The 27,472-nt window shown below is 57.2% G+C and overlaps 9 protein-coding genes across 9 annotated transcripts; 5 read left to right on the top strand and 4 right to left on the bottom strand.

Moving 5' to 3' along the window:
- Window positions 1-214: 214 nt before the first annotated feature.
- PHSY_006683 (histidine kinase group protein) lies at window positions 215-7,458 on the bottom strand (the record flags this gene model as incomplete). The annotated part of the gene is made up of 5 exons (XM_012337283.1): window positions 215-4,791; window positions 5,959-6,061; window positions 6,242-6,504; window positions 6,972-7,175; window positions 7,311-7,458. 5 exons carry the CDS (start codon window positions 7,456-7,458, stop codon window positions 215-217), a joined length of 5,295 nt encoding a protein of 1,764 aa, XP_012192673.1.
- A 708-nt stretch (window positions 7,459-8,166) lies between these two features.
- PHSY_006682 (malate synthase AcuE) lies at window positions 8,167-9,768 on the bottom strand (the record flags this gene model as incomplete). Its single annotated transcript, XM_012337282.1, has 1 exon — window positions 8,167-9,768. One exon carries the CDS (start codon window positions 9,766-9,768, stop codon window positions 8,167-8,169), a length of 1,602 nt encoding a protein of 533 aa, XP_012192672.1.
- Window positions 9,769-10,611: 843 nt separating this feature from the next.
- Window positions 10,612-12,047, bottom strand: PHSY_006681 (thioredoxin; the record flags this gene model as incomplete). The annotated part of the gene is made up of 2 exons (XM_012337281.1): window positions 10,612-10,779; window positions 11,751-12,047. The coding sequence occupies 2 exons, from the start codon at window positions 12,045-12,047 to the stop codon at window positions 10,612-10,614; spliced, it is 465 nt and encodes a 154-aa protein (XP_012192671.1).
- A 460-nt stretch (window positions 12,048-12,507) lies between these two features.
- On the top strand, window positions 12,508-13,002 carry PHSY_006680 (thymidylate synthase; the record flags this gene model as incomplete). The annotated part of the gene is made up of 1 exon (XM_012337280.1): window positions 12,508-13,002. One exon carries the CDS (start codon window positions 12,508-12,510, stop codon window positions 13,000-13,002), a length of 495 nt encoding a protein of 164 aa, XP_012192670.1.
- A 433-nt stretch (window positions 13,003-13,435) lies between these two features.
- PHSY_006679 (hypothetical protein) lies at window positions 13,436-13,903 on the top strand (the record flags this gene model as incomplete). Its single annotated transcript, XM_012337279.1, has 1 exon — window positions 13,436-13,903. The coding sequence occupies one exon, from the start codon at window positions 13,436-13,438 to the stop codon at window positions 13,901-13,903; it is 468 nt and encodes a 155-aa protein (XP_012192669.1).
- A 101-nt stretch (window positions 13,904-14,004) lies between these two features.
- On the top strand, window positions 14,005-16,830 carry PHSY_006678 (hypothetical protein; the record flags this gene model as incomplete). Its single annotated transcript, XM_012337278.1, has 1 exon — window positions 14,005-16,830. The coding sequence occupies one exon, from the start codon at window positions 14,005-14,007 to the stop codon at window positions 16,828-16,830; it is 2,826 nt and encodes a 941-aa protein (XP_012192668.1).
- A 728-nt stretch (window positions 16,831-17,558) lies between these two features.
- PHSY_006677 (hypothetical protein) lies at window positions 17,559-20,198 on the top strand (the record flags this gene model as incomplete). The annotated part of the gene is made up of 1 exon (XM_012337277.1): window positions 17,559-20,198. The coding sequence occupies one exon, from the start codon at window positions 17,559-17,561 to the stop codon at window positions 20,196-20,198; it is 2,640 nt and encodes an 879-aa protein (XP_012192667.1).
- Window positions 20,199-20,289: 91 nt separating this feature from the next.
- PHSY_006676 (clathrin binding protein) lies at window positions 20,290-23,289 on the bottom strand (the record flags this gene model as incomplete). Its single annotated transcript, XM_012337276.1, has 1 exon — window positions 20,290-23,289. The coding sequence occupies one exon, from the start codon at window positions 23,287-23,289 to the stop codon at window positions 20,290-20,292; it is 3,000 nt and encodes a 999-aa protein (XP_012192666.1).
- Window positions 23,290-24,248: 959 nt separating this feature from the next.
- On the top strand, window positions 24,249-26,456 carry PHSY_006675 (hypothetical protein; the record flags this gene model as incomplete). Its single annotated transcript, XM_012337275.1, has 1 exon — window positions 24,249-26,456. One exon carries the CDS (start codon window positions 24,249-24,251, stop codon window positions 26,454-26,456), a length of 2,208 nt encoding a protein of 735 aa, XP_012192665.1.
- Window positions 26,457-27,472: the final 1,016 nt, after the last annotated feature.

Genomic DNA, 27,472 nt, shown 5'->3' with positions numbered 1-27,472 from the left:
AATGCAATGGCTGTAACGATCCGTCTATAAAAATGGGAAAGCGAACCAGAGGAGATAAGGAACAGAAGATAAAGAAAGAGAGGCTGAGAACAATGACACGGAGAACAAAGCCATAACAAATGAAAGGACAAGGAATGCAAAAGGAGAAGCCAGTGGAATAGTATGTGGTGTGGTCGGTGACGAGGGCGATAATGATGGAATATAGCGAGCGTCTTTACGTGGTTACGTGAATGTGGCCGCCCTCGGCCTCAGTCACCTCTTCGGCCTCCTTCTCCGCCACAGAGTCTTCCATCGCTACGCCGAGAGAGGGGCCATCTTGACCGTCTTCCATCGCGCGCACTACTTCGCCCTCGAGATCGCGTCCCAATCCGCCCTGTTCGCGCGACGAGCGACGCACGATCAACGGGGGCTTATCCGCCATAGCCACGTCGGGCGCAGAGAGAATCTTGGGTGCCGGTCGCACCTTGGTCGGTACGGCGTCCTCGGCCACCACCTTGACTGGTCCATGCCGCAAGAGTCGACGTTTGCTGCTCTTGCCTAGCCGAGGCGTCGCCTTGTACTCGTGCTCCGGGCCAGGCGGACCGTCTTCGTCACTCGTAGCAACCGAAGCTTCGTGTGAGAGACTCCCCAAAGTCGAAGTCGATCCACCGATGTCGCTGGTCAGATCAGCGAACTCGACCGAACGAGACGATGAAGCGACAACGGGTGTAGCGGTGCCGGCGATTTCCGAAGCGACGGCTTCGCGTTCGGCGATCGGGTTGAATGAGCCTCGACGTCCGGATTGGATCGAGCGCGGTCCCATCACCGTCTCGGTCGAGTCACGCTCGATCAGCTGAGGCGGCGAGCCAGGCTGACCGGGACCTGGGATGGTGATCTCGAGTCCAGCTTCCGGCTTCTTGACCCCAAAGTAATCGCCGAGCACCGGCGCCGCCACGTATCTCGAGAGACTCTGGCGTGTGGAAGGGTCGAACAGCCATTTGACTAGCGTCGATTCCAGCGCAGCACTCTTGACTGGTTTGGAGAGGTAGTCCGACATGCCAGCCGCCAAGCACTTCTCGCGGTCACCACGGATGGCCGACGCTGTCATGGCGATGATGGGCGTGGTGCGGACATCGACACTGTCCGACTTGCGCAGACGTTTTGTCGCCTCGTAACCGTCGCAGTTGGGCATGTGACAGTCCATCAAGATCAAGTCGTAGGGGTGTTTGCCGACCTCGTCGATCGCCTCGAGGCCGTCCTTGGCGACCTTGCAGCTGAAACCCATCTTCTTGAGCGTCTTGAGTGCGATTTGTGCATTGATGAGGTTGTCCTCGGCGACGAGGATCCAAATGTCCTTTCTAGGTCGTTGCAGAGGATTCTCGCTGACCCCAAGGCTGCTCGTGGCCTCGTCCATCTGGATCTCAGGAATCACCTCGTCCTCCGGTGAGGAGTCGCCGCTCGAATCAAGCGTGCGCACCTTGTCAAAGGGAATGCTGAACCACGCGTTGGAGCCTTTGTTCTCGACCGACTCGAGGCCGATCGTTCCACCCATGAGATCGACGAGGTTCTTGCAGATCGAGAGTCCAAGACCAGTGCCACCAAAGCGACGAGCAAAGGAAGGGTCGGCTTGACTGAACGGTTGGAAGAGCTTCTTGAGCGTGGTTTGCGAGATACCGCAGCCCGTGTCGCGCACTTCAAAGTGAACGTGTAGACTCTTCTGGTCCTCGTAGGTCTCGATGACACGAAGCGTGATGGAACCGGCGGCAGTGAATTTGATGGCGTTGGTCAACAGATTGGTCAGCACCTGTCGCAAGCGACCCGCGTCCCCCACGATCTGCCCTGTAAAGTTGAGCTGACACTCGTTGCGGAATTCGAGTCCCTTCTTCTGGGTTGCAAACGTCAGCATCTTCTGCGTGTCCATAATGACGACGTTGAGGTTGAAAGAGGTCTTTTCGAGATCCATCTTGCCGAGTTCGAGCTTTTCGAAGTCGAGAATGTCGTTGATCACGGTGAGAAGCGCATCAGCTGACCGCTGAATGTTCTCGGCAAAGTCGCGCTGTTCCTGCGAAAGCGGTGTGTCGCAGAGTAGCTCGGAGAGGCCGATGACACCTGCGATTGGCGTGCGGATCTCGTGGCTCATGTTGGCCAGGAACTCGGACTTGATGCGGCTGGCTTCCTTGGCGGCGGTCTCGGCGGCGAGAGCGCGCGACCTCTCGTGCATCGACTCTTCCAGCTTGAGCTCCGCACGTCGACGGTCGGTGATGTCCATCGAAGCACCGACGACGCCGATGATGGCTCCCTCGCTGGCCTCTTGTTCGTACGACTCTTCGCGTTGAGGAGTGTACTGGGTGCGGAACCAGCGGCCTTCGATCTCCATCTCCTGAACGACCGACTCTCCATTGAGGGCACGGCCGATTGCCTCGCGGATACCGGGCGAATCCCACACCTCGTAGATGCTGCGGCCAATCATATTGCGTTGCTGTGAACGCTTTCCGGGGCCGCTCACGGCGCTCTGACTGTTGGTCTGCGACTCGGCGTCCTTACCCTCTTCGCTGCGGCCAAGGGCGGTGCTGGCGCCGAGCGAACCTGAAAGCGAGTTGCCCGAGCCCGAGCCGTCGCCGTCAGATCCGTTGGGTGTGCCAGGAGCGAGTCGCAAGGATCGAACGCCGGGCCCCTCAGCGACGGTGATGACGGCGTCTCGGTCGATGGACCAGATGGTGACGTGGGCATGATTGATGACACTCGTGAGCTGCGCTTGAGATTTGCGCGACGCTTCGAGTGCCTTGACTTCGCTGTCGCAATCGGTGCAACTGCCGTACCATTTGATGATTTTGCTTGTCCCAGGCTCGCGCACGGGCAGAGCGCGGCCCAGCATCCACTTCCAGACACCGTCGTGCCTCTTGGCGCGGTACATGATCTGGTAAGGCTCGCCCGTGCGCAGCGAATGCGACCAGCGGATGTTGGTCTCCACCATGTCGTCTTCGTGGAAGCATTGTTGCCAGCCAACGCTAAAGAGAGTCTGCGAGTCAAGGCCTGTGTAGCGGTACCAGCCCTCGTTGAACCAATCGACGGTGCCATCGGGAGTTGCGGTCCAGAGCATCTGGGGCATGCTGTCGCAGATGGTGCGGAAGTACTCTTCACCCTTCTTCTCGACCTCGAGCCTGTAATTCTTGTCGGTGTCGGTGACATCAATCAGCGTGATGACACCGCCGATGTGTTCTCCAAAGCCTCCGGCGTCGCGAACGGGCTTGGCGACGATCTCGTAAACTCGGCGTGCACCGGTATCGGTGGCTACACAACCGATGCGAACGGGTTTGGTGAATTGACCCAAAACAGCGGCACGGTAGATGGGCCAGTTCTGCTCGGGGAAGGGCTCGCTAAAGTCCTCCGTGTAGCACACCATGACGTCCGAGAGCCAGGAGAGATCGACCTCGACGCCGTCCTTCTTTGGCTTGGGTGGCTCTTCCTTCTTCTTGGGCTTATCCTGCGGATTCTTCTTTTCGAACATCTTGAGCATCTCGTCGCAGGCGCGGTTGCGGATCACGGTCGAGCCATCCGAGGAGAGGGCCAAGATGGCCGTCTCGATGGTGTTGAAGACGCCTTCTTTGAGCTGCTCAGTCTTGTTGATGTGCAAATCGGCCGGGCTCATGCGTCGCTCGGCAAGGCGAGTCGGGACGATGCTGATGGTGAAGTAAGATTCGTGCGGGAGGGGCGCACCTCTGCTCTCCATCGGGTCGATTCGATTGGGTGTGGAAGACTGGCTGTACTCGAGGCTGTCTTGCTTCTCGGCATCGGAGGACAGGCTCTTGGCGAAGTGGTTGTTGAACGTTTCTGAGAAGACCTGGTCTGTGGGATGCCAAGCGGAGATGGACATGTCTGCTGTAAACATCTTGTTATCGTCCTGGATGAAAGTGAGTCGAGTGAGGACTGGTGGAGCCCAAGCCGCGGTGGCTCGAACTTGAGACGCTTCCTGGATGGCTGTGTAGAAGTCGGCGCGATGTTTTTCGGCGACAAGCTTCTCCATAGTTTGACCCATACAGCTGACACCCGTCATGAGGAAGATACTCTCGCAAGGACGGTTCATCATGCGGATGCGTCTGTTGTGATCCAAAACGAGCATGGGCGTGGGCGCAAAGTAGAGCGCCCTGACTGACTCGTCGAGGTCGAACATATTGGTGGAAGAAGACTCTCCGAAGTAGGAAGAGGAGTTGGAAGGGAACGGGACGAGGCTGGCGGAGGGCCCGCGTGACTCGAAGCTGGACAGAGGTGGACGACGAGGCGGCGGAGCCGAGCTAGAGTTGGAAGGCGTAGCGACTGTCAAAGGCGATTCAGGGTTGCTGCCGGGCGCGAGCGAACCAGCGGTGAGCTTGGACTGCGAACCGGTACTGCTGGCGGAACGGACGGGATTGGTGGTCTTTGGCGAAGAAATGGCACGAGTGGGAGGCAAGGGAGTATAGTGCGGGCCGGCGAGCGTCTCTTGGAACGGAGTGAGCGGTGCGCTGGAGTGCGCCGAGGTGCCGGCGGTGGAGGCTGGGGGCGAGAAGGAGGCTCCACCGCTTGAGCTCTCGAAGCGCGCACGCTTTGAGGAAGGCGAGGCGGCAGCAGCAACTGCCTGTGCAGGTTCGACGGACTGCGACGCCGCTTGTGTTGGGACGGATGTGTCACTGGACGCCTCTGTCACAGGTCGCTTGCGTGACGAAGGGGGTTGGAGGGGATCTTTGAGCGGAGGTGGGCCGGAAATGGTGACAGATGTTGGAGATACTCGCAAGCTGCTAGACTCGGAGTATCGTCGAGATCGGCAAACTGAAGTTGCTGTAAATCGAAAAGGGGGCGGAAACAGGCCAGTCGGGTGGGCCGAATCAGTATGCTGAGCACTTTTTGCTGATGGGAGCGAGGCGCAAAGCGGTTGGGACGGTCACAGTGCTAGATCAGCAGCGAGCATATGAGCAGGTGCAATCGACGCAGCGGGGGGCGAGCCTCCAGCAAGGAAGGGTGTATGGTGTACGAGTCGATGCCTGCACCCTGTATCGTTCGCGACTGACCGCAGTAACGACAAGATGTACGAGGAGGTGGTGCGAAGGGGGAAACGCAAAGGTGATGGCGGAAAGGGGGATATGGAAACACGTCTGGCAACAATGTACCGTGTGGGAATCGGAAGCAGAGAGCCAAAGCAAACCCAACCGTGTCGGTCGGCGATGCAGAACAAGCCAACGGAGAGACCACTGCAGCGGATTCGCGGTCTCGAGAGACGGCGATGCAGACGGAAGACAGCCGGGATCGCAGAGCCCAACGAGTTCGAGAAAGAGCAGAAATTAAACATCGAGATCGGAAGTCGCAGCGATGCAGCAGAGGCACTGAGCCAGTCTCCCAGGACGGACGGAGGCAGTCGGCAAATGCCGAGGCAGAAATAATGAACAAACCGAAATCGCAAAGATTTCGGAAATGCTGCCTGCCATCGTGTCTCACGACGGAACCTGACTGACTGAGTACAGAGGAAGCGCGCCAGCCGGATCGACATGTTGACGTCCTGTGAGCAAGCTGAGAGCCTGAAGCGGCGCTTGCCCGTGTAGCGGTATCGAACATGACTTATGGCTGCTGGAAGACGGCAGCGACGTTGGCTTTGTGTTTTGCGGTGCAAATCCCACGTTCGCAGTTTCCATGGAACGGCCCCTCGCAAGATTCGATCGGAGCTTCGATCGTGTCGCGCTCTGTCGCCACTGTACTGCCGTGTCCAATGAGGATGCAGTCGACTGCCACCGACTGAGACGGACCCCGACAGTTACGTATAGAGCGACGCCGAAGCGCAAGGCTGACCAGATATCGACTTCCGCAAGCAAGGTGTCCGCCTGTCTGCTGTCTTAGCTTTGCTTCCATCGCATGTGATCTGAGAGTGGGGAAGCGGCTCACCGTCACTGGCATCCGGGCTTTGAGAGACCCGACGGAAGGGGGGCAGACGAGACGCGGGTGCGATTCACTTACAGTTGGATCGAATCGTGCAGCGACGACGGCGACTGGCACCTGCTTGTAGTGTTTGTGGCGGGACGGCGGCTGGCTTCTGTTCCAAACGCTGGAAGTCTGTAAGCTAGCGAAAGAGCCGAAGATTTGTGCGTCAGAGCTACAGCACCCAAAGAAGAACACCTTACAGTAGTCGCAGGATTGAGAGCGTGTGTTCCTGCTTGGCAGCCGAACGGTCGCCAAAGCAAACCATCGCGTGGAGGCTAGAGTCGAGCAAGATCGGATTCAACCTGACCGAATCACGCACCCTCAATCCGACGATCCATGGTACAAGCGTAGTCGAGCTCACGCGGCCAGCCACGAGCAGATCAATGGCCAGACGGTCCGACCAACGAACCAACGAACGCAGCACGCATGGTGCCTGTGTCCGATTTGTCGGACCGCCAACGCGTCGAAATTCGACCCGATCGTGGCGCTGACCCGCTCGCTTGCGAGTTTCCAAATGCCGCGTCTCTGCCTCGCAAATCCCGGCATGGCACAGCGTCGAATTTACGCCTCGACCAGCGGCGACTGGGCAGGAATCACTTGGGAACGGTGAGTCGATACAGGCTTAGCACAGTATAGTCTCGCTGTACGAAAAGATCAGGCAAAACTGTCATCGGGACAGAAACGACTAATACTGACTTACGAGTCGACGAACACCGGCAGAGATAGAAAAACGACCAAAAAAGCGGGTGCGAAAAGGGACGCGAAAAAGACAGGATCTAGGTCCGCAGTGTATGTTGTTCAGAACACGGGGTCCGACTCGGCTGGAAGGACACACTGCATGGAAACTGCAACGTCGCGTCCGATGCGGAGAAGGCAAGTCATGCATTCGGAATCACCGACTTTGCTCTCGCTCTCTGCCGATCGCCCGATCGCTTCCACCGCAAGACGATGCTCTTGCACCTGCTCCACACTCGGTGCGGACACGCTTTACGACAAATCCGGACGAACAAGGCCTCCACTGCGCAGCGATCTATGCATGCAATACCTACGTGTACGGTTGGCAATCAAGCCCGCGGAAGAGTGTCCAGTAGAGTGTTGGGGACTGCGACGAACGGTGCGAGAGCTGGGCTCAGGGGTATCGGTCTCAAGAGAAGGGTCGAGAAGCTTGTTGATGGCTCGTGTATGGCTGATTGGGCTGACTGTGCGCGATGACTGCTTTGGTCGGATCAAGAAGAGTCGGTGAGATACGGTCTCTGACGTCGAGGATGATGGTAGCGGTGCGAGAAGAAGCACGCTGCCCAATTCTCGCTCTCGAGGACCTTCAACGACGTCGGCGAGCAGACTTCCAAGATACAAAGCCCTCTACGTGAACAGCCGGTTGCTCGTACGGCTCTGTCGGGGACCGCTTCCTTCCAGTGCGCCGCTAGATGGGCGATGGCCCTCTTCTCTTCCTCCAAGTCGAGCAACTCGCTTTGCCGCTCGACACTTTTCACGGCTTGGCTCCGATGCGAGGCGATGATTGCTCACCGCTGTCATGCGAAGACGCCTGCGTTCTAGCTGTCGTTGCACGTTGAATGCCGTAGAAAGTTCGCGACGTTGAGGTGAATTAGAGCTGGCCCGGGGTCCAGCCGGGGTCCGGCCAGGGTCAGGATTTCGATGCAGGGAAGGAACGCGGTGTTCGCTCTCACGCCAGCCACTCGACCCAAATTCTCGCCGAGTCGCCTGTCACCTTTTCGACTCTTAGCAAAGAGTCTGGACCCTGCTCACATACATCTACACAGTACATACTGTGGTCATCTGCTGTTCCAAAAAACACGCTCCAGAGACCGCCTAGTCAACGCGAGGCTTCCTTGTGCAGACAGCACGCTTTCCTCCGTCCCGCCGAGGCGACCAGGTCCGCATTCGATTGACCGCCATTTGCATGGCTCATGCGAGCTCTCAGGCGAGAGACACCCTAGCCTCACGCACTGTTGCGTGTCAATCTTGAAGTTGCTCTCAACCAGCGGAGCGGTACGAGATCGGAAGAGAGCACAGCACAGACCATTGCTAGCTCGCGCCACTCCCTCTTGCCGCGACTCGACACTTCCGCTGAAAAGACTCATTCGCGACGCTGTCGATTGTATACTCACAACCTCGTCACCTGCGGCACAGCGCACTACATCTCATCGGACACTATCGGCAGACACGAAGATCGACATTGCATACATTACACGAAAGGAACAGACTATAGAAGCTGCAACGCGCTCAGATGCGCGCAGGAGCGTGCTGGTGGGGGAGGTGCGAGTACAGCGCCGAGGTGAGGAACTCATCCGGTGCAGGTGCACGCAGCTGGTCGGAAATGTATCGCTTGGCCTTGTCGACGCTGGCGCCAATCTTGGAAACCTTGGCAGCCTCCTCGTCGAGGATGCGGTCGACGTAGGCAGGCGTGATGGCGTTGCCCTCGGCGGTCTTCTGCTTGTGGTACACCCACGACCACAGACCCAGACGCGAGATCTCACCCGTAGCAGCATCCTCCATCATGTTGGCGACGGGCACACATCCGAGACCGTTGAGCCAGTTGGCACAGTACACGAGCAAGGCAGCCACGTTGGCGCGCACACCCGCCTCGGTGATCTGACCCGGAACGTTCGAGTTGAGCAGGTCGAGAGCCGAAACCTTGACCTCCTCACGACGGACGTGGTATTGGTTGGGTCCGAGCATGTTCTTGTCAAAGATCTCGAGCGCAATCTTGACGAGCGCAGGGTGGGCGACCCAGGTGCCGTCGTGACCCGCCTGAACCTCGCGAAGCTTGTCGGCACGCACCTTCTCCATGGCGGCGTCGTTGGCCTGCGGGTTGTCCTTGATAGGGATCTGGGCGGCCATACCACCGATGGCAGCGACACCACGCTTGTGGCAGGTCTGGATGAGCAGGTTGACGTACGCCTGCATGAAGGGCACCGTCATGGTGACAGCAGAACGGTCGGGCAGGATCGAGCCGCTGTTGTAACGCTGACGCTTGATGAACGAGAAGATGTAGTCCCATCGACCACAGTTGAGACCCGAAGAGTGCTGGCGCAGCTCGTACAAGATCTCATCCATCTCGAACGCGGCAGTGATGGTCTCAATCAGCACGGTACCACGAATGGTGCCACGGGGCATCTTGATGTAGTCCTGCGAGAGGTTGAAGACGTCGTTCCACAGTCGGGCCTCGAGGTGGCTCTCCATCTTGGGCAGGTAGAAGTAAGGACCGAAGCCGGTTCGGACGAGCTCGTGGGCGTTGTGGAAGAAGTAGAGACCAAAGTCGACGAGCGAGCCGGACATGGGCTTGCCGTCGACGACAATGTGCTCTTCGTTGAGGTGCCAGCCACGAGGTCGGACGAGGAGGACGGCGGTCTGGCCGAGAGGCTTGAGCTTGTACTCCTTTCCGTTGCTCTGCTTGAAGTCGATGGTGCGGTGGATGGCAGCGCGCATGTTGACCTGACCATCCATCAGGTTGGCCCAGGTGGGCGAGGTCGAGTCTTCAAAGTCGGCCATGTAGGTGTAGGCACCCGAGTTGAGGGCGTTGATCACCATCTTCTTGTCGACGGGACCCGTGATCTCGACACGTCGGTCACGCAGACCAGGCGCGGGGGGAGCACACTGCCAGGTGGCATTGTCGCGGATGTGGGCGGTCTCGGGGAGGAAGTCGGGGAGGGCACCTCCATCAAACCTCGCCTGTCGGAGCTGACGAGCTTTGAGGAGCGACTGACGGGTGCTTTCAAAAGATCGGTGGAGGACAGAGAGGAAGCGAAGAGCCTCGGGCGTGAGGATGGAAGCCTGCTCGCCTTCGATCTTGCCTGTTGTTCGAAAACGGTAAACGGAGAGCATCACAGACGAGGTGTGACGAGGCGTCAGTATATTGATTTACAATTGCAACGATGTCGGTGAGCTTCCCGAAGACAGCGAATACCTACCGAGTACGCGGACACCTTCGACGGACATGGTGGCTGTTTGTTTTATGGGGTAATTTGGGGGTGAGCGGTGATGTGTGTTGCAATCACTTGGTGCTGAAGAGTCGATCTAAGTGACGAGCGACGAATGGGATCGAGGGTATGATGGGTGTGGTGTGTTCGCAGGACGCTGCGCAGTCAAGGATCGAGTCTGGTCTATATACTCTGTGGCAGCACAAGGCAAGATGGGGCCTTTCAAGGATGGCGCTCTGCTATTGCTTGTCAAAGAAACCGGCCTTGTACGAGTCTGCTGTGTGACATTCTGCCAACTTCGCGCTGCCCGACCGTCCAAAAAAGATTGTGCGGAGAAGGCACAGACGAAGGCACAGACGGTAGGCAGGCATCCGGCACTGTAGCCGGGTGAAGGCAGGTCAGCGATAGCCCTCAAGTGCCTTTGCAGCTGGTCTGTACGGCCAGAATCGGCAACTGACGAGAAGAGAGCGAGCCATGCACGAGCGTGAAATAGGCGGTCTGAAAGCGGTTGAGCCAGCTGAAGAGAGCCTCGTTGAGGAAAAAAAAGGTGTTCAACCTCCACAGTGGTGGAGAGGCGATACAACACACTGCTGTGCTGCCCGAGAATTCTTGGCGGGGTCAAGTGGAAATAATGTCCCTCCAGGTTACCCGCTTGGCCGCTTAGCCGTTGGCACAAGCATGAAAGCGTCCCTACGACGCAATCTCTGGGGCGGGAATTCGCCCGGTGGCGCTGCAGCACGACTTTCCCTCACTCCTCCTCACTCGTGTGGACCAGCATCACCAGCACCATGGCATATCGATCAGCATATCGGTCTCTGCGCCCATTGGCTCGCAGCGATGTCCTGCGCGCACAGCGCTGGCCGTTTGAATGAGGGCAAGACACTTCGCCACTTGCGAGAATACGCAACGAGCCGACCTGTAGTCAGCAACAACGTGACATAAGTTAGCTCTGGAGAGCGGAGGAGGCCGACAGCCGCGTGCATCTGCGTTGCAGCTCAAGACGTGAAGCCACGGTTACAGCGCGCTCGATCCGGTCCAAAGTGCCAAGGCAGAGACCGTCTGGACCGAAGCGTCCGTGTCAGGAAGATTCACATCCGAGACGGCATCGACGTCAGCGAATCTTCAGGTCACGAGCGTTGTCGAGGCCGTTTTTCTTAGTGCAGACAACTTGTGGTAGAGGTCCGCCAGGTTATGAACAGGTCGCTGGCTATCTGCGTGAAAAAGCACAGGGTCCTAGCGGCTCGAAATGCATCTCCGGAAAGGCCGCGACTCGACGAAGAACTGCCAGAAAATGTGATTTTCTTCTCTCGTACGTGTGTCGATCTGCTTATGCCAATCTCGCGATGTGAGATTGCGATAATCTCCCGATGTGATCTCTCAAGCATGGTTCGTACAGGATCATGCCGGCTCTCGTGGCTTGGTCAAGCTGCTAGCCAATCTGATAAGAAAGCGTCCGCAGCGGACGCCTTTCGTCGCACTTCACAGCGACTCGGACCGCTCGCAGGCGCCAGAGCCACTACGACTTGCATCGACCTCGGGTCTCATCGTGTCTCTTGTTAATATATAGCTGTTCACAGCAAGAGTCACGTTTGCACAGGCAGAAAGCAAGGTATATGCTCTTTTGCAACGATCAAGTCATATTGCTGTACTTGAAACTCGTGATCTATGCGACCACCACTGCCTCGAATGTGACGCAAGGGTGAATCTAGATCTCGGAGATAGCTTGCTGAATAGTGCGAAACCAAAAGCAACAGAAGCATGTCAGCGCCGACTTCAGGAAAAGCATTGAATGGCAGAAGTCGCATCTGAGCAGCCTTGACGCTGCAGCGACACTCGTCTCTGCGCTTGCAGGGCGTGTAGCTGGTTCCGGGGCCCTCTGACACATACCTGAAGAGCTTGCGGGTTGGCACCGAGGACCTGCTTGACGTTCTTACCGTCCTTGAAGAAGACAAAGGTGGGCATGGCCTTGATACCGACCTCGGCGGCGATCTTCTCCTGAGCGTCGACGTCGACTTTGTAGAAGCCAAGCTTGTCGCCAGCGGGCGTCTCGGAGATCTTCTCGAAGATGGGACCGATGACCCTGCAGGGACCGCACCAGGTGGCCCAGAAGTCGATGACGACGGGCTTGTCACCGTTGATGAGGGTCTGGAACTCCTCGTAGGACTCGATTGCCTTGACGACCATTTTGTCGGATGTGTTTTCGGAGAAGGTGTTGGGAGATGGATGATGGGTGTGAGGCAAGCTGGTGAGCCACCGAGCGAGTGACTGGGATTTTATTGACGCGACCTAAAATGCTGCATCTTCGTGTTGGCAACGGCATTCGAAACAGAACGTTGGCCTGATCGGCGGCGACTCACGAAAGCACGTCAGAGACCCGATTGGTGCAAGCTGAGCAGGATCGGATTTTAGCGCAGAGTTTCGGTACCCATGTTAGATTGAGTATCTGGGATCTCGTCAGGGACCAAAGTCCAAGGCGTTGTGGCTGCGTTCGTGTGTATTGCCGACGAGAACAACACCCTTCGCACCAACAAACGTATCACCGAAAGCACGTCTTACTGTCACTCTCGACCTTCTCTCGTCGTCGAGGCAAGCCAGTGCAAAGCATCTGGAAGCGTCGAGAACATTCCTCGGGCCCTTCAGCGCCATGGAGGTCGGGACACACTGCGAACTGTCCACGTGCGGACGACTTTCGTTCCTCCCCATCTCCTGTCCGCTGTGCACTACCACCTTCTGCGAGTCGCACTTCCTCCCCGAACAGCACCGTTGCGACAAAGCTTCGTCCACAAGCAAGGCTCTCAGCGACGACGAGCTATTCGAACGCATCGCATCGACAGGCTCATCCGGACGACTTCCGTGTCAGAAGCAAGGCTGCAAGAAGCTCAGTTTCCACGTGCAAACGCAGCCGTCGACGAGCGCCGACTCGAACGCGGCAGGATTCCAGAGGACTTTCACACATGCAGCACCTCGATGCGAAAGGTGTAGAGGTCTGTTCTGCGCCGTTCACCGCTCAGCAACAAGTCATGGATGTACTGCTCCACCGCCAATGACGGAGGGTCAGCAAAAGCTCAAGGCGATCGAGGATCGAAAGAAGAAGGCGGCTGCCTTGATCGCCAAGAACTTCCCCAACCGCAAGGCATAGGAAGAAGCACCTTTGCTTCCCCAGCCAAGGTGTACTTTCCTCAAACATCTTCAGCATTCACACCAAGATACCCATACTTCAATTTGCATCTTCGTCGTCAAGCATCAGCAAGTCGTGCAGGACAGTGCAACGTGACTGAGACGAGTCTGAAGAGTATGTGAAATTTCAGATCGAGAGCTATGACTGATGGTCATGCTTTGGCACTGAGAATCCGTTGGACCTCGTCACAGCTGTCTGCAGTGACGCAAAAGGTGCCTCCCAGATCTAGTTCTGCATCGACGCCATCGAACGATCCTTTTGCTCGCTGTGCATGATCCTTAGCGTTTGAGCTGGTGTCCTTGTATGAGCAGCGGACCTGTTGTGGGAAGGGACAGGGGCAGTGCGATGGTTTGGCGACGCAGGATAGCGTTCGTGGACAGAGGTACTGTGTGCAATGTGCCGCATCGACTCGTGCTTCGAACCAGCTGGCATCACCGGACTGTGCAGTGAGAGTTTTCAGGTTGTGAGACAGAAGCTGATCAGCGTTTCGGAAGAAGACGACAGGTGTGGCTTTGAGCTTCACCTCGAGCTTCCCATCGAAGAACTTACCGGTGGAGGTTCTTGCTCTCGTCCTCCAAACATGGACCCTCCTCCATTGGCCCCAAAGAACTGCTGGAAGAATTGCGCCTCGGCAGGTGCCAGCAGCAGCAGAAGCTGTGCTACAAAGAGCAGCACCAGTGAGGGGAAAGCTTTCGACATGGTCCTTGTCTATCTGTCTCGTTGCCAGAGGAGGAGCACGTTGGTGGAGGCTCTTGTGGGGTTTCGCCCGGTCGTGTCCAGCGTGGAAGGATGGAAAGGGTCCGTCTTCCGAGAATGTGGCTACCAAACCCTGGAATTTTTCCAAAAAGAAAGAAAAGGTTAAGTTGCGCAACAAAGCATCATCAAATTTAGGAAGAACGCTGATGGTGGCACACTTCACTCCGCTCCACCTCTCCGGCCCCCGCTAGTCATATATCACCCAACATGTCCGAGGTTGCAGCGGAATCGGAGTCCGCAGTCACAACGGTCATTGTTGATCAGGCATCAGCAGTCGACTTGAGACGCCTTGATCAGGAGAGCGTTCCACAAGTGCGGCACGACGAAAGCGAATTGGATGCGGTACCTCTGACAACACCGGAAGACTCGTCACAGGCTGCTCACGCCAGCGAGACCGCGGCGGCCACTGATGAGATGGTACTTGGAACTGCTGAAGCTCAGACGTCAATGCCATCGCTCGACCATGCTGAGCCGCAAGTAGATGCAGATGCAGCAACCCAGTCACATCCGACAGCCGACGAAGACGATGCAGACTTTGTGCCACCCGACATGGAACACATAGTCACCACTGGAGCAGCTCAAGATGGCGCATCATCGATGCAGGCGCTTCGCGAGCTTGTCGCACAAGCTCGAGCGTCGTCAGGACAACCACGTGAAGCCCTACCGCCAGGCTTTGGAGACGACGAAACCGACGCGAGCACCTCCAAACCGACTCAGTCGCATCGTGGCGAGAAGCGCAAGGCTGAAGACGAGCTTGAGCAGCTCGTACAAGCAAGCGCTGGCATTGAAGAGGTCAAAGCAGCTGCCGAGCAGAGTCAGCACCCAGAGACAAAGACGCTGCTGCAGAAAGCCCTTTCTTCTATATCAGGCCTCGTTTCCCGGCGCCCTAAAGCAGAGTCATCTACAGCAAGCTTAGATTCGACACTGGCCGACAAGAATGGTGACGAGCCGCTAGCAAGAAACGGGGCTGGCTCTGACGATGACAATGATTCTAGCTCCGACTCAGGATCGTCCAGCTCCGACTCCTCTGACGATGAGGAAGAAGACGAACCAACACAATCTGGTCTCGCTGCCGCAGGCGACGATGACGATGATGATGAAGGAGGTGGCACAAGCATAGCGCCGGTCACCAAAAACGAGATCCTTGCTCCGGAGGTCGAGCAGCCATCAATAAGGGAAGTCACGGCAGCGGAAAAGCAAACGCTACGGAAGCTTGGAAAGGTGCATTCTATCGTCGACAGCGTAGTCGTGGTGGAGCAGGACGTCCAGCAATCCAATCAAGCCGATCCTGCATCCGCCAACACTGGATCCGTCCCCGTCGACAGCACGGGCCGTCAAGGCGAGCGCCAAGGCGAATACAGTGTCTTGGATACAGGAAGCTTGCTCTGTTTCGAAGATGGTAAGGTGCTTGGTCTCGTCTTCGAGACGTTCGGATCCATCCACAACCCCATGTACTCGATCAGATTTGCTTCCGCCGCGTCAATTGATCGCGACATGATCAGCGCCGGCAAAGTTGTCTTTTATCTGCCCAAGCAAAGCACATACGTGCTCACCCAGCTGCTTCGATCCATGAAGGGCAGCGATGCAAGCAACATCTGGGACGAAGAAGTGGCCGAGGACGAGATCGATTATTCGGACGACGAACAGGAAGCCGAGGCCAAGCGTCGTGCAAAGGCAATTCGTTCCGGCAAAGTTGATGATCAGGGCAACCCTCTTCCTGCCCCATCCGCACGCGGCAACAAACGTCAGAAGCAACAGCAGGGTGCAGTTCAAAGCTCTCAACCTCCTTACCGAAACTCTGCGAACGGACTCGCCAATCAGGCACCTGGTCAACAAAGCTCGCAGTCACGATCGGCCAGCAACGCGCCAGCATCTTTGCCAAGGGGTGGAGCAGGCCTGCCTCTGCCACCCAACCCCGTTGGATCTGCGTCGCTGGCACCCGCCTTCCCGCATGGAATCGCATCTCTGCCACCGAGACCCGCAGCGGGACTCCCCTCCAAACCCACCTTCTCGTCTGAAGCGCCGAGGGGGAGCAACTCGAATGACCCGCATTCGCCAGCTGCATCTAGATCGAGGACGGGCACCGCAGAAGGCAGCTCGAACGGTCTCACGCACAGCAGGATGAGCAGCGCATCAGCCAGCGGTCTGCCCGCCAAGCCTGTCGACGCAGTCGCAGCGGCAGCATCATCCACAACAACATACCGAGCGGCAGCAGGCGTCACCGGTGCGTCGTCACCGCCAAACGCTTCGCGCGGAGCATCAATGAGGGTTGCTCCGCCGGTGCCATCATCGGCTTATCCCGGTCAGGGTTCGCCTAGTTACTACGGTGGAACCGGTTCCGTTCCCTCGAGCATGCCTGCTTCGCCAGCTGCGCCCTCTCGGAACGCCTCGACGCATATTCCCACATACAACTCCGGAGCTGGAGCGCCGGTTGCAGCGCAGGGCGGCGGCCACTACAACCCAGCGTACGCGGCTCATTGGCAGCATTCGTATGGTGCTGCAACGTCGTCACCGCAGCACGGAAACCATGCTGCTGGCGGGCCTGCTTGGAACCGATCGCAGCCGTATCAAGCACCACCTTTGCATATGGCACCAGGAACGATGAGCCAGCAGCCGTATGGAGGCTACGGAGGAGCTCACGGCGGCTACGGTACTTCGTCTGGGGCTTCGAGCGGCACATGGTCCGCACAGAGCTATCCCGGGTCGCACTATCCCGGCTACACTGATCGACAATATCACGCTTCGGCTACGAACGCTGCTGGCGCTGCTGGTGGCGCTGCTGGACATGGCAGCCGCCAACAACATGCTCCGCCCTACCAAAGCTACAACTACGGTGCTTACCCGAGCCAAGGCGCCAGCGCCGATCCCTACAACGGATACACGTACACCCCTCCGAGCGCACAGGCAGCGGCGACGACGAGCGCTGCTGCCGCTCAAGCAGCTCAAGACAGCTATGATCCTCGAAGTCCTTCAATGAGCGGGAGTGGCAACGGTCAGAAGCAACATGCGACGGATCCATCTCAGGGACAATGAAGTCGGCTGCTGCATTGCCCCTCCCTGAAGTCACAAGGTCTCTTGTCAAGCCTGCGCATGGCTTCTAATCGTCCGCGAATGCGAGCTGGTTTGCACGGGCCTTCACGCAGACAGCCATCACGCAGCCTTCACTCTCGTCACGCAAACCCACTGTCCGCCTGGAGCATCCCATTGCCGAAGGACTGTCTCAGCAGCAAGGCAGCATCCTTTCATGTCGCAATCGATCACACTTCATTTCACTTCATGCAGCGGCTGTTCCGACAAAGCTTATTCTTGAACGAAAAACGGCTGCAGCACTGGAAAATGAACTCTACTGCTGCCTCTGATGAGAGCTACTCGACGCCTTTTCCCTTTCATCGAATCCGCCTCATGGAAAAATTTTACTGAGGAAAAGAGACCAGCTTCTGGGTAAATGCGTAGCGTGTAGATCTCATTTTGCCAGTCACCCGAGCATCCGCCTGGAAATTCCTGGCCAGTACATGCGCAGCGACGCAAGGTGACAAAAGGCTCATCAAAGGCTCTCGATTCTTCTTGGACTCTCGTACCTTTGCAGTAGCCATTGATTGCGCACTCGACATGAGCCTCCTGACCCTCTCCCTCCATCTCTGCTTCCATTCTCTCTTCTAATCGCATCTCCGTCACCGCACGCCCACCTCGACACCGTCAAAGAACTGAAACACGCCCTTCCACCTCGCGACGTAGCCCAAGTCCAGCCAATACTCGCGCTCATGAGGGGACACTCCGGCGATCGTCAAGCATCCCAGTCTGTTGGTTCGGAGTCTTACGGGCGTCGTGCTTATGATATGCCACCCACCGTGGCGCAGCGCCCTCCACGCCCCGATTTCGTCGATCCGATCGAGTCGGTGCAGCGGCCGCGAGGATATCCAGAAAGGGACAGTGGTTGGGGCAACCGCCGCCGTCATGGCTCAGGCCGTCCTGGCTCAGGCAGTCATGTTGCGCCCGAAGGAGCTGACCCTCGCCGAAGCAGCGGCCGTCAGTACAGCCTCAAGGGTGCTCCTCCGCCGCCCCAGTCTCCTTCCATGCGCGCGGCATCACCGAGATATAGCTGGGCGCCGGAGACGAGGCAGCCGCTAGGTACACAGGACCCTCGACGACCGACAGCGTCTCAGCTGGATGTGCCGCGGCCTCCTTCCCCTCCAGCCTTTGCTGTTGAGGTACCGGAAAAGGAGAGAAAGCTGGAGTACCTGCTTCGTACCATTGAGGCAAGGCTGCACGCAGCGAGACAGACGCCTTGTTGGCAACGCCTCGACACGCACCTCTTTGTGCAACTTATCGAGGAGCACAAGAAGGCGGGCAAAGATAGTATTATGGTGTTGAGGACAATGAACTCAGCACTAAGCCATTATCGTCTCTTCATGCAAAGCCGCGAAGGACAGATCGACGACCACGTCACAATCGACAAATTCGAGACCATGCGGCACGGACTGCAGTATATCGTCTTCGATATCTGCGAGCACAACAATTCTTACATTCGCAAGAAAGGTCATCGCGCCTTGTTGGAGCTGAGCCGTGGGGACATGTCGCTTGTCAAGAGCAACTTGTCTGCCCTCGTCCAAATCTTGCAGAACGACGACATGGACGAACGCGACCTGGTCTCCGAACTTCTGTTCAGCCATCTCGAGCTGGTACAAACCGAGAAACCGCTTGGAACTTGTCTCGCCGACTGCTTGCAGCTCATGTTCTGCGATCATGCCAGCTTACGCCATCTAGTGATCGACTTCTTCTCCTCGGGCTGGGGCCAGAAAGCGGTGGATCTCTGCATCGGCGACTGCATCCTCGAAGCTGCACTTGCCGAGCATTTTGCTGCTGCTCTGCCGCACGTTGGCGACGGACACATCGTCAAGCTTGTCGGGCTGCTGCACGACCTTCAAAGCATCTGGATCTCTCGGGACGACGCAGTCTCGGAGGCATCCATGCGGGCAGCCAGAGCAGCCGCGACCAGCGTCTTGTGGAACCTGGGTGTTGCCTTGATGCGCAGAGCGAACGTTTACTCGGCAACAGATAAAGATCTCGTAGCGTGCGTATCTGACGATGGGGCCAACATACTACCTCCGATGTCGACGGATCTCGCAGTCGCCAACGGGCTCAAGACTTTCAGTAACTTGGTCGCGGTTGTTGATCGAGTCATTCGAGATCGCGACGATGACCTGAAGATGGCCGCAGCTCAGAAGCTGTCTGAAAACAGAATCTTCCTCAACGACCTCGAAGCATCCACCGCATGGCTCTTCTGCTATCTGCCTCTCGACACAGGAGAGGGCGGAACACAATCGGTTGTCGAGCACTTTACACCTCCGCAAAAGCTCATGCTGTTCCGATCAGCCGCAAATCTGGCCGCACGCGTGGCTTCAGCTGCCAAGCAGAGCCCAGCGGACCTCTCCTTCCCTGGCGACAAGACCGCCTCGGAGATCGCACAAGTCGTTGCTTGGGCGCTAGGGAAGGAACTGCCCGCGAACATACTTGCAGTTGTGGAGGAGCGCGGATGTACAGGAGGAGAACCCGCCTACTTCATTCTTGCTGCCGAGGCGCTACTCACTGCGATCCATCACTGCGAGTCGTGCATGTCGGTCTGCAAACATCGGCCAAGGACGATCTCGACCGACGATCATCTCCGCATAAGGGTACGAGGACTTCAAGCGCTCGCACAGAAGATCGATGACGAGCAGCGAGGCCGAGACGAGCTCCAGCAGGCCGCAAAGGTTGTACTCGCTTTGGGTCAGGAGCACCTACGCGTAGCATGGACTAGGAATGCGGAGCAGCTGTCACCAGCGTGGCTAATGGCACCTCCGCACATGCCTGGCTGGGTCAAGCCGACAGCAACCGCGGTCCTCACATCACCAAAGACCAACTCTCGGAAGGACAAAAAGAGACAGAACGACGAGATTGAGCAGGAAGATGCGAGCAAAGACAGACGCGCCCGTCGCGGCGAGCCTCACGCTTCAAAACAAGAAGGATCGACGCAAGGACAGAGTTTGGCGGTCAAGCACAACTCGTCGAACACTGTCAAGAACGAGCCGGCTACCTCGGGCACCCAGCACGAAGAAACTGGCATTGCCATTCGGGGATCGAGCAAAGCTCAGTCCCATTCGCCCACGCTGCGTAGGGCGGACTGCTATCGACCAGGATCGACCGGATACCAACGAGCAGAGCCGGCGTCGCCGTCGCTTCTGAATCGCATGCAAAAGCGAAGAGTATCGGACGAATGGCCGGAGACATCGCGCTCAAGGGACAGGCCGAGGGACGTGCGAGAAGATAGTCGATCGCGAGACTGGTATGAAAATTACGACGATCGATGGGATCGCCGCGCTGAGTACGACTATGGCGACTACGGCGAGAAGAGGCGTCGTTGATGCTCACGTCGTTGTGACCGCTGCAGGGTCCAAGTGCGGATCGCGAGCAAACAGATGTTGGCAGGTTCGGATGATGCTTGCATTACGCTGGTCATTCGCCATCCTGATCGCTGTCCATGCTCTCTTCGTCTTCGTCTTCGTCTTCTTCTTCGTCGTCTTCCTCCTCAGATTCATTCTCGTCATTCCAATCGTTTGCTCCCGCAGCAAAGTCATCGTCTTCAGGAGCGGAGTCATCGAGATACCGCTCGTCACCAGCAACGTCGTCCTCGTCATCGCTTTCATCCAAAAACGAATCCAGATCTTTGTACTTTTGCTGTGCCTGGGTTGTTGTACTGTTTGCCTCGAGGTCGATGGGTGTTGAGCTGCCGCGTGAAGTTGGAGTGGCGTTCCCTTTACCTGGGGTCAGCACGATGGGTGAGGAAGCTGCGAGTGGGGAAGAGTTGAAGTCGGAGGATGAGAAGGATTTGAGATTGGCGAGGGTGGTATTTTGGAGGGTGGTGGAGGCTGGAGCTGATGGCGGTTCGCGAGTGGTGGGTGGGGTTGGGGTGGTGGTCCATGGTGGAAGGGTGGTGTCGAGCCAGCCTTTGATGAGTTTGCCGCCGAGTGTGAGGGAGAGTGAGGCGAGTTCTGGTGCCGAGCTGGGGGTGCTGATGTCAGACGTGCCGTGATCTTTGGTGCGGGTGTCGACGCTGATGCTGGATGCAAGAGATTTGCCTTCGAACAGCACGTGTATGACTTGTTCCCTTCGCAGACGTACACCTTTGAGATCGGCATCGCCTTCCTCGCTTGCGCCTTCACCAATCGTACGTGCCGCCTTTTCAATCGCCAATTCGATCGTGTTCCCCTGCACCTTTTCATCCAGAGATGCCAGGCTGCCGCTGCCATCATCATCAACGCCGGCCGCCTTCTTCGTCACGGTGAGCGGCGACGTCAACCCTTTCAAGAAACGCGCACGGTCTCGCACGTCAAAGTCAGCATCGTATCGAGCCAACTTCAGCAGGTAAAAGTGTAACACCGTCATCGCGGACATCAGCCGCTCAGACCTCCCCTGATGCTCCTCGTCCAATGCCGGCGTCGGGACCAGTACGCTCGGCAGAAACGCGAATGCCTTGCTCGACATGGTCAAGATCTGCAACTTGACGATCGACGACTCGTTGGTGAAGTTGATGGCACATCGACGGAGAATATCGGGCACGATGAGCTCGGCTAGCGTCTTGCTCTCCTGGGTCGAGCCCTTCGAAAGCGGAACAGTGCTCGAGTCAGAGGTCGAAATGGTCTGGCGTGCGTGCTGGCCAAGCAGCCAAAGGATGCTCGCTCGCGCTTCGGGATGGAGGATGGCGCCTTTTCCAACGGCCTTGGGTTTTGCTTTGCGCTTCTGCTTGTCGTCGGCGCCGGCTTTGGAAGGTGTGCCAAAAAGCAATGCTGACAAGCGATAGACGATGGCAGACGTCCTCTTCGACTCGATATCGCTCTGGCTGGAAGCTGCCTCCTGAGCAAGCTGCAGGAGATTCTTGATGACAAGCACTGCACGTGCCACGGTCGCGTCGTGTACTCGAGGTCCCGATCTGCGTCTGCGGAGCAAGTCAAGCAGAACAGCAAGGCACCTCGAGCTCGCGCCCAGGTCCTCCCGAAGAGCAAGTTGACCGAGGCACGAGACGGAATGCGCAGCGATGACAGCATCTGCGGACCGCATGTGACTTGCGATCTCCGACAACACAAAGTCGAGATTGGCAGCATTGCATATGACGACCAAGGTATCGAGCTTGAGGAGCGAGAGGAACATCGGCTCTTCGTGAGATGCGCCGAGCAGAAAGGAGGCGGCGTAGGGTGCGAATAGCGAGCTATTTCGACGTGCAATGGCGAGAATGTTCAGCAGAACCAAGTAGCTGACGTCTGGAGGCGACTTGAGTAGCCTCACGAGTGGTCGTACGAGCATGACTTGATCGGAAGGGGGCGCCAGGTACAGTATCAAGCGTGCCACTGCGAGTACGACTGCAGAGTTTCGACTGTGCAGCAGGCCTTGCGACTTCGTCAGAAGAAGCTCTAGATCCCGGTCGAGGTTTGAAGAAGAACCGTTTGCTAAGCTTGAGAGCAAGTCCGCATTGCCACGTTCAGTGCTTTCGATTAGAGAAGTCGAAGGGGCCGCTTCACTTGACAGAAACGCTTCGAGACCATCGGTATCACTCGCCTTTGCGCTTGTTCCGCTCGACTGATGTGTTGGAGCAACTTCCGCCGATTTGACCAGCGTTGCTGATTGCCTGCCAGACGGTGAAGGCGCCGAGGAAGGAGCTGTTTCTTCTTTCGTGCTGGGTTGGTTGAGATTCGCTCTTGCATAGCGCGAGAGAACCTGGAGAGCGACAATCTGACCCCATTCATCCATGTCCGAAAGGGCATGGCAGATTCTCCGGTAATTCTGATGAAGCAATTGCCAATTTGTCGGACACATTCGCTGGAATGCAGAGAGGGCGGCGCCTAGGACAAAGGGCGAACGATCGGACAAGAGGGTCGCGAGGACCTCCTGAAGACTGTCGAGCTGTAAGGAGTCGATCTGGTAGCATTTGGGGATTGCCAGTGCAGCGATCTTGCGAACGTATAGGTTCGGGTCGCGAGAAGCCTTGGTGACTGCCATGATGACGATGGGAGCAACCATGGCCACTTTGATGCTGCTGAGTACACGTAAAGCCATGGCACGGATGAGCGGACTGGGATCGGAGAGGTCGCGTTGGAAGCTGTTGATGCTGAGGAGTGTCAGGTCGGGATTGCTGTTGGCGTAACGCAGCAGTACAATGTAGACGAGCTTGCGAACATCGAGGTTGGAGGAGGAAGTGAGCTTCAGGACGGCGGGGAGGAAGGAGGAGGCATCGCGGCCTTTTGAGACCATAGCGACGATACGCGTGAGCGCAGCAATGCGATCCTCATCCCTGCTGGAATCGATCTGGGTGGCGATGGTGGACAGCTTGTCCTCTGAAGTGTCGAGATACTTGGCCGAGCCGACGCCGCCAACGAGGCCCTTGAGCGCGGCGATTGCATCCTCCGAGGTTTCCGAGAGGAACGCAAGCGCGCGCGACGAGTTCGAGTAAGCTGCACTCATGATGAGCAGTGCGCTGTCGATGCTCGGTGAGACGAGATAGGCTTGTTGAGGAGGTGAAGCAAGAAAGGAAAGGATGAGAAGTTGAGCGCAGTCTTCGAGGTGGAGGTGTGAACACGCTTGGATCCCCAAAACCTTTTCTTTTCCAAGTTCGCACTTGTGTCATCTCACCCATTTTCTGGTGCACGTACATCTCAGACCCCTCTCTTTGAGGCTAGGAGAGCTTCTGGAGGCCTGAGTAGGAGGCTAGAGAGCGGAACATAATAGTAAGGGTACCATAGGATCAAAACGCCATGAAGCTATGAGGATTTGAATTCAGGCGAGAGGAACTTTCAACCCTCAAAAAATGACCCCGACGGTTTCGCCGGGGTCGTCTTGAAATTTCTGAGGCAGCACACAGTTCAATTTTCGGTGTGCTGAGGGGCACTCAGCATCATTCAGCTTGGCACACAAGATTCATATGACGTTGAAACAGACTATAAGGGCCTGGGCGTACAAGCTCGACGATGAAGAGCCAGCATGCAAGCAACCACTTTAGCGCCTAGCGAGAGCAGGAAGAAAAGCAAAATAGTGTTTCTAGCGCAAACCGAATCAGGGTCCGACGGCGGCAACGCGCTTCTTGGGCTTAAATTTTCAGGCGCACGGTCTTAGAGGGCCCTTCTGAAGTCACACGCCTGTATGCCGTAGAGCATTCAGTTGCGAACAACACCATCATCACCGAAAGAGGATCGTCTTTCTCAGCGAGTGACAGACAACCAAGAGACACCAACTTGGGTCACACAAATTGGTCTTCTTGAGGCTCGCGTCCTCGAAAGCTGATACTGGACCAGCCAACGAGACTGCACATCGCTCTAGAAAGGCGCAACCACACTTCAAAGCAACGGCGTCAGCCAGAGCTGCATTTCGTATCTCGAGCCGCGTTTTGTCAAGTTGCGCTGGACGATCCGCTTTTTGGACGTAGGATGCCGGATCCTGCGGCTCCGTCTCTGTCTGCGATCCGACCATCGCAAGAGCAACGCGATCCGAGCACAGTCCAGGTGCTGGGTATGGACGTCCCACCATCTCAGTCTATTGCTCGGAAGCGTTCCGACGCTAGCGACCTCTCCTTGCCTTCGGGCGCATCCACACCTCAGATGTACGGAGACTATACCGGGACACGCAGCTATCTTCCTTCCCACAGCTCCACGGTCTCGCGTTTGCACAACCAGTCTTCCTTCAACACACGCTCTTCGCACAGTTCCGCCAGCAGCGAGGCCCACGAAGAGCTTGCCTCTTTCGGGTCCACCTCGGCGAATCAAGCTGATCCTTACACGCTTCGGCTCGCCGGACCCTCCGAATCTCGCGCACCACATCTCACACACAACGCCCGCGTTTTGAGCCACAAGGACTCTTTTGGCGGTTCCTACAGCATGAATTCTGTCGCAGATCCAGGTCTTGTGCTGGTAGAAGAAGCGTCGGCCTCTCCGCAGCTGTCGAGCTCGCAGCGGTTCGCCAACACTCACTCTGACGATCGTTCCGACGAGGGTCACCAGCGCACCGTTTCGCTGTCCCGACCCGCGCAGCGAGCTGATCGAAACACACTGAGCGCACGACGATCCGATTCGCATCACTCTGCCGATGGCAGCGGAGTTTCCGACCTCACCGAGCCAGTTGAGCTACTCGGGCGTCCCTCGGCATTTGCGAGCCCGCCAGTATCCGTTCCGTCTGCCTCGAGGCATTCCACTCTCACTACCTCTCGCTCCCGCGCAGCTCTGTCTGCTGCTGCCGACGCTGCATCTGCCTCGCTGCGCGAACATGATCCCGCCGATTCCACCTTCGCCGCTAACTTCGACCAGTCTTTGGCCCTGGAGCCAACCTCTTCATCTGCTTCCGCCGCCTCTACACCCTTGACCAGCTCGAAACCCGTCCGTCGCTCCGTGCCACCGTCAGATGATCCAGAGTCCCGCCGCGCAGCGCAGAGCAATAACGCTACGCATATGTCCACGAATGCATCCAAGGACCGTCGCGACAGGGACGTTGCCGATAGGGCAGCGGCCACCTCGGGCGCCAAGCGACCAACATCGAGCCGCGCACGCGAGTCTGCTCCTCCTGCCAGCTCAGCACGTGCTGAAGCCAACACCTCCGCTGCGCGCTCGTTGAAGACATCTCATCGCACTCTCCCTCAACTCCCCTCGGCCAGCGACGTTCAACCAGCGCCGCCACCGGCCATGTACTGGTCAAAGGCACCTGCGCACGGCAGTGTGCCTCGACGCAGCTTTCGTGCACACACCGCAAACCTCTGCGACGAGGTGCTCTGGTTGTTTGGCGGATGTGACAATCGTGGCTGCTTCCGTGACCTTTGGTGCTTCGATACCGAGACCATGTGCTGGTCTAAGCCCAAGGTGACCGGAGATGTTCCTCCTGCTCGCCGTGCCCACTCGGCAACCATGGTCAACAAGCGTCTCTTTGTTTTCGCAGGTGGTGATGGCCCTCACTATTTCAACGATCTGTACATCTTCGACACTGTGTCCTTGAGGTGGACCAAGCCCGAGGTTGGTGGCATCGCTCCCAGTCCACGGCGCGCTCATACCTGTAACTACTACGAGGGACAGCTGATTGTCTTCGGAGGAGGCAACGGCGTCGGCGCGCTCAACGATGTACATACGCTCGATGTCAACGATCTGTCACGTCTCGAGTGGCGGAAGCTGGAGTGCAGCGGCAAGGTGCCCATCGGTCGAGGATATCACACCTCGAACTTGGTCGACGGGAAGCTTATCGTCATCGGCGGCAGCGACGGTCACATGTCTTTCAACGATATCCATATTCTCCGACTAGACACACGCACCTGGTATCAAGTCAAAACCGACGAAATTCACAACCGTCTCGGTCACACGGCTACGCAGGTCGGCTCGTACCTCTTCATATTTGGCGGCCACGATAGCAAGACGTACACCTCGGAGCTCCTCACGCTCAATCTCGTCAATCTACAGTGGGAGCCGCGAAAGGTCTGCGGCAAGAAGCCGCAAGGTCGAGGCTACCATCAGGCTTGGCTCAGAGACTCAAGACTGTTCGTGCACGGCGGATTTGATGGCAAAGACATCTTTGACGATCTGTACTATCTCGACCTGGCTGCATGTGCCTATTTACCCCAGATCACCAGCTTCAGCGTCGAACTCGACGACGAAGAGTGATCTACGCTTGGCGGCCTCCGTGCTCATCTTTGCAATACAGAACACATTCCTTTCACTGCCAAGTGACGGACGACACATGCGATTCAGTGCATGCTCACTCACTCGCAATGAGCATTTGACCCACCTGTGCTGGTTGTTCAGATGAGGCGTTCATAGTACAGAACTGCGCAAGCGGCTCGGCGTCCTAGTTGTGGCTGTGCTATGCGCGATTGGTGGGTCTCTCTCTACTCGTGATGTCGAACGTCGCCGTCATTCGCAGGCTGTTGAGCGATTCTCATCCAGGTGCATTCCAACGGCTCCTTCGGCGGCTGACCAAGCCGCCAAACTACAGTTCGCGATTATCGGCCAACGCTCACACCCGCCCAACGCATGCCGTGATCTCCTCTGCCGGCCGATCAACCCACTTTGATCAAGATGCAACGTGCAGCAGCTCCAACCACAGTTTGGACAATGACTAGGATCGAATACTTGTAGCCTGATCGCTGATCCCCACTCTTACAGTATGCCAGGAGGATTCACTGCATGCAGCAGTGAGGTGAAGTTGTGACGAGCTCGAGGCCGCCTTGATACAGTATGCAGGTGGGCAACACTCTATAATGGTTGGAACGACGACGGATTCGGAACTGAGAACACAGAGCCCGACGGCCATCGGCACGCGTCGATCGCAGTCGGTGCTTGCATAACGCTCCATAAGACCGACCAGCCGCAAGTCTTCTCGTCGATCCAACGTTGGTTGGAGCATATATGCGGTATCAATCCAAGCGGATCTCAACGTCAATTGGCGGGCAGGCGGTGTCTGATGCACGGTTGGAAGCACGCACGGCAAGAATTTCGGACTACGGTTGTCATTTCATGTCCACCTCACTTGGCCCACTTCGAGGCATCTGTCAAGTACCAAAGCACTCCGGTTGGAGCTCGATGCCTTTATGCCGCCTCACGTCGGCTCTGACTTCGACGTGTTGCCCGCTTCATCTCATCTCGGTCCACATTGTCCCACGCGCAACAGTTTCACTCTC

Source organism: Pseudozyma hubeiensis (assembly GCF_000403515.1).
Source record: "Pseudozyma hubeiensis SY62 DNA, scaffold: PHS59, whole genome shotgun sequence".
Taxonomy (NCBI): Eukaryota; Fungi; Basidiomycota; class Ustilaginomycetes; order Ustilaginales; family Ustilaginaceae; genus Pseudozyma; species Pseudozyma hubeiensis.
The sequence above is the reverse complement of the archived record's forward strand: the minus strand, read 5'-3'. Positions and strand labels throughout refer to the sequence as shown.